Below are 5,652 nucleotides of genomic sequence, written 5' to 3' on the forward strand. Positions count from 1 at the left end.
GCTGCTGGTCGCTTTATTTCTTGCCTTTAAGAGGGAGTGGGCTTAAAATGAACCAGCACAGAGGAACCAAGAAATAGAGGTGGGTGCCTCAGACGTCACCTGAGCATCCAGATCCACCCTGAAGCCAGAAATTCTCGATGTTCAAGTCATATGAGACAATAAACCCAATGCTCTTTATTTCATTTTATTTATGACAGTGTGAGCTGAGTTTCTGTTGCCCACTGCTCCAAGGCTGCTGACCAATATCATGACCCAAGGAGACAGCAAGCTTGCTGAGAGCAGGGATTGACTCCATAGGCTTAAGATCCTTGGGGTCAGATGTGGTGACGTATTTTTCTGAAAATACCTCTGGACTCCAAAGGGACTGAATTTTTTGTAGACCTTGCAGCTGAGTTAATAATATGCCTCGAGATTATTTAAGACTATATACTTAACCTGCTATGCTATTCTACTGTGTGCTTAGGTTTATGGTTAAACTGCTTTTAAGAGAACAATGTAACCAACCTTACTATGTCTTGGATTTCCCATGCAATCAGCTTTTATAATCTAAGCTAATACATAACTTTAATCTTAAATTGTGTACTCTTATATGATCCCGACTCAGAATAATGTATGTATGTATGTATGTATGTGTCATTTGCTGATAGCAGCCAACAGGCTGAAGGCAACCTTATATGATAAATATCTCATAACTGTTGGAAGTCACATGTGGATGGATGCAGGTTGATTACATCTGCTCACACTGTTTAGTGCTATTCTTAAGCAACTAGGTTCAGTAAAGCAACTTCGTCCCTTCTAAAATTCTGTTAAGATTTCTGTAAAGAATTTCTCATTTCTTTCCCATTCCATGTTTTCTGTGCTATTCAATAAATACAGAGCAAAGTCCTTTAGGAAGGACACACACAGATTCGGGCACACACAGAGACACAGGACAGACACCAGCAACAGCAACAGGCCAGAAAGATCAGACACACACAACTGACAATAGATTGGTCAGTAACCACAGACAAGACACAGGGAGAGACATGGAGAAGTCTAATTTCGGCTTAATCTTAGTCAAGCTAATCCAAGAGGAAGTCTGAGTTTTAATTGTTAACACAACACTAACATAGTCAAGGATGGCCTGTATACACCATTGTGGTGGTTTGATTAAGAACGGTCCCCACAGGCTCATGTATTTGAATGTTTAATCCAGGGAGTGACACTATTTCAAAGAATTAGAAGAATTAGGAGATGTGGCCTTGTTGGGGGAAGTGTGTCATTGGGGGTGGGCTTTGAAGTTTCAAAAGCCCATGCCAGGCTCAGCATCTCTCATTCCGCCTACAGATAAGGATGTAGCTCTCAGCTCCTTCTCCAGCACCATGCCTGCCACCGTGATGATAATGAACTAACCTCTGAAACTGTGAGCGAGCCCTCAATTAAATGTTTTCTTTTATAAGAGTTGCTGTGGTCATGGTGGCTCTTCACAGCAATAGAACAGTGACTGAGACACCCAGCTTTGCAGCATTGAACACAGGATGATCACATAATGGTGGAGCTGGAGCACACACACACACACACACACACACACACACACACACAGAGAGAGAGAAAGAGAGAGAGAGAGAGAGAGAGAGAGAGAGAGAGAGAGAGAGATGAACAAACAAACAAATGTCATTAAAAAGTAAAAAGAGGGCTGGAGAGATGGCTCAGAGGTTAAGAGCACAGGCTGCTCTTCCAGAGGTCCAGAGTTCAATTCCCAGCAACCACATGATGGCTCACAACCATCTATAATGAAATCTGGTGCCCTCTTCTGGCATGCAGGCATACATGCAAGCAGAACACTCTATATATAATAAATAAATCTTTTTTTTTAAAAAAAAAAAAGTAAAAAGACTAAGTTGAGACACTTCACTTTTAACCCACGTCCAGAGCTGGCCTGTTTTCTAGTGCCACTTTATTAAGCAGTAAGAATCAGTCACTTGGCCGGGCGGTAGTGGCGCACGCCTTTAATCTCAGCACTCAGGAGGCAGAGCCAGGCGGATCTCTGTGAGTTCGAGGCCAGCCTGGGCTACCAAGTGAGTTCCAGGAAAGGCACAAAGCTACACAGAGAAACCCTGTCTCGAAAAACCAAAAAAAAAAAAAAAAAAAAAAAAAAAAGAATCAGTCACTTATCTAGAGATCTCTGAGCAAAATGCAATCAAGTTCTCAACTCTGCCAACTGCCCCCTCAGCCCTCTGGGAAAGGAAAATGCCCTGGACCAGGAGTCATTAAAAAAAAAAAAAAAAGTGACCCTAGACTGAATTTCCTCCCATTGTTAGTGGTATGACTTTGAGTAAGTCTCTCACATATAGGTGATCAGTTGCCTCTCTGAAACAGGGGGAAATAAAGGTGAAATTTGAAGGTGGTGATCTCTAAGACTGTCAAGTTTCAATGATTACACTGTTGGGCTGTCCATCAAATCCCAAGATGAAATCTCACATGAATTACAGAGAATTGGAGGGCCAAGAAGTCAGCAACCCATCTGCAGACTCCAAATTAAAGTTGATGAATTGGGGTTCAAGCTGAGCATATATTCTTTCCAGCTTGACTTCAAGGGAAAATACAATGAGGATGCACACCGTCACCTCTGGGTCCCACTGGAAAACGTGGAACAACATCTCCATTCCCTTCATTTCTCCTTCTTTGTTCTTTTCAAAAGTTCTTAAAGAGCCACACTACATCTGAGGGCTGGAAAGAACACTGGGTGGTTACAGATGCTAGCCACTTTTACAGAGAGCTAGAATTTGGTTCCCAGTCCTCACAGTTCACAGCTACCTGTAACTCCAACTCCAAAGGATCCCATACCCTCTTCTGGCCTCCACACTCAGCTGCCTTTGAATGAAAATGACCACCACTACCACCACCTCCACCACATACACACACATACATACACATAATTAAAAACAAAAATACATCTTTTTTGTCCCTCCCCCCAAATACATCTTTAAAAAAGAGAGAGAATGTCCATATCTGAGTATTTAATACCTTTCTCCAACCAGCCCTTTTCAGACCTTAGACATCCCCCAGTAGGGGCAAGAATTCCTACCTACATTTATAAAAGTCCTCCTAGAGAAGCAAACTAGCCTCGTGACCTTGACCTCACCCCTGGCCTTCAGCCCAAGTGACAAGTCTTAATTTGATCACTATTGTATTCTTGGCACTTGACCTTGAGTGACTTCAAGCCGTTTTGAAAACTCACACTCCTCCCTGAAAAGATGGAGATTTCTTCCCAATGGAAAGGCTCAAGTGAACACACATACTGCAGAGCCAAGTCCCTGTGATGCTTCCTGCAGTGGTATTGCCAGCAAGTTGCTATCACCTTTCCTTTGGGGGCCTCTTTTGAGAGGCTGAACACTTGTTGAACATTCTGAAGTGCTTACTGGGATGAACTGTCTCTAATGCACCATTACCAAATCTTCTCTCTCTCTCTCTCTCTTTTTTTTTTTCATCCCTGGAAGGCTCCAAACATTTTCCTGGCCTCTACTCATCTTCTTTCCCCACCCTGCCATCCCTAGGCTCCTCTTTGTCCTGCCCAACTCTCTTCTCCTTTCCTGCAATTAGGCAAATGCCCAGGTTGCTGAGCTTTCAAAATGTGACTGCGATCGAAGAGTGGGCGGGGACACAGGACTCTAATGGATCAGGGGAAACTGTCTCAGCAGATCTTGTTCCCAAAAGGCCTTTCCTTAGGGAAAGATGACTGTCCCAGTCAATCAGTTCAGAGACTTCAAGGAACTCGGCACCATTGAATGTGACACAGAACCCTTCCTGAATAAGGGTCAGGGTGAAGGAGACCCTCTCTCCAGAGGCTCATGTTGCAAGCTTTCCACAGAACAGCTCCCCAGTACCAACACCACAGATCGCCCCCCACTCTCAGGACAGGACTTTAAAGTTTACCAAAGACCCTTTTATTTCTCCACTGTACCGTTTCACAGATGAGGAAACCAAACCTCAAAGAAGTTAATGCCAGCAAGTTCAAGGTTCAAGCCAAGTATCCCGAGTCCCCAATTCATGCTCCCTGCCCCCAGCATAACAGAAATTGACAACACTTGCAGTAAGCCCTCATTCAAGGGGGGAAAAACACTTTTTCCTCAAAGACCCTTTTATTTCTCCACTGTACCGTTTCACAGATGAGGAAACCAAACCTCAAAGAAGTTAATGCCAGCAAGTTCAAGGTTCAAGCCAAGTATTCCGAGTCCCCAATTCATGCTCCCCGCCCCCAGCATAACAGAAATTGACAACACTTACAGTAAGCCCTCATTCAAGGGGGGAAAACACTTTTTCCTCAAAGACAGCCAGCAAAGACCCTCGGAAACACGAACATAATGCTAACTCATCAGTTGAGCCAGCCTCTGCCCTTCCAAGCAGACAGACCCAAACATCATTTCTAAAGATTTGCCCCCTGCCCTAAGGTGGCTCTCTGATGTTGAATGTTCTCCCCAGTAGCTGCGGAGGGTTGGCCACTAAGTGTCTCAACACAGAGAAGAAGAATCTAGCTCTGACTCTTCCAAGAAAGAGCTCCGGTCTCCAGCATCTTTGCCGAGGGTCCCGCGCCCACTCCTCCCCTACCTGCCAAGAGCTGCATCCAGGCGCAGATCTTGTAGACAGTGGCGGTGTTGCAGAAGAAGAAAAGAGCGAAGCAGGTGATGCAGCCGAGAATCAGCACCATGGAAAGCAACACGAAGAAAGCGGCCGCCTTGAAGGCGCTGGACGGGATGGTGCTGAAGTCGGTGAAAGAGCCCCGGCAGGTGAGCTCGCGGCCCGCTAGCCCGCTGCCCACGCAGTAGTGGAAGAGGCCGAAGTAGCCAGGCTTGGGAGTGCTCACGCTGTCTCCTACCCAGTAGGGCTGGATGAAGACCACCACGTTGATGATGGCGAAGCAGATGGTGAAGATGGCCCACAGCACGCCGATGGCCCGCGAGTTCCGCATGTAGTGCTCATGGTAGAGCTTGGAGGCCTCCTGCGAGGGCAGCATGGTGCCCGGGGGCGGGGCCGGCGGCGGCTGCTGGTGGGGGGCCGCCGGCCCAGGACTGACCACCGGGCTGCTGCGGGGCGGGAGCTGGGGATGCACGCGAGAAGCAGCCCTGAGTCAAGGAACTCGCAAGGGCGGGGCCTGGGGCGGAGCTGGGGACCTGGGGGCTGGCTGGGGAGCTAGGAGGGGGTCAGGACAGTGCTGGGGAGGCGACTTGAAGGACTAGCTAAGGTTTCCTACTGGGGGGCCTAGGAAGAGGGCCATGGGAAAGTTGGGGGGCTGAGATGAGAACATGGGAGCTAGAAGTAGGAGTGCCAGAAAGTGCTGGTGGGGGAGTCAGAGAGGGGGCTTAGGAACTGGTGCTGGGGTAAGAGGGGGCCGTGGGGAGATGTAATGAAAGATGGAGATCAATACTGAAGCATTAACAGGCACCTAATAGAGGGAGCTGGGAAGGGCATGTTGGAGCTGTTATTAGGGGTAGCGGGTCTGAGACTGGGTGTCTGAAGGGGATCTGGAAGCTGATAGACGCTTCTCTATAAGGAAGGGGAGAAGAGGTTGTCAGGGGCTGGATCTGAGGGCATGAGGAAGGTTATGATAGGGCCAGGCAGGGGACAAGAACTGGTAACCAGGGCTAAGTGTTGGAATCAGGATGAGGCTAGCGT

The 5,652-nt window shown here is 47.4% G+C and overlaps 1 protein-coding gene across 1 annotated transcript in view; it reads right to left on the reverse strand.

The window, feature by feature from the left end:
* The window catches only part of Lhfpl4 (LHFPL tetraspan subfamily member 4), an 18,537-nt gene extending 13,544 nt beyond the window's left edge, over positions 1-4,993 (reverse strand). Inside the window, exon 1 of the mRNA XM_059256837.1 lies at positions 4,588-4,993. Coding sequence (XP_059112820.1) covers positions 4,588-4,993 — 406 coding nt within the window. The remainder of the gene's footprint in view (positions 1-4,587) is intronic.
* Between the last annotated feature and the right edge of the window lie 659 nt (positions 4,994-5,652).

The sequence above is a fragment of the Peromyscus eremicus genome, chromosome 3 (genome assembly GCF_949786415.1).
Source record: "Peromyscus eremicus chromosome 3, PerEre_H2_v1, whole genome shotgun sequence".
Classification (NCBI taxonomy): Eukaryota; Metazoa; Chordata; class Mammalia; order Rodentia; family Cricetidae; genus Peromyscus; species Peromyscus eremicus.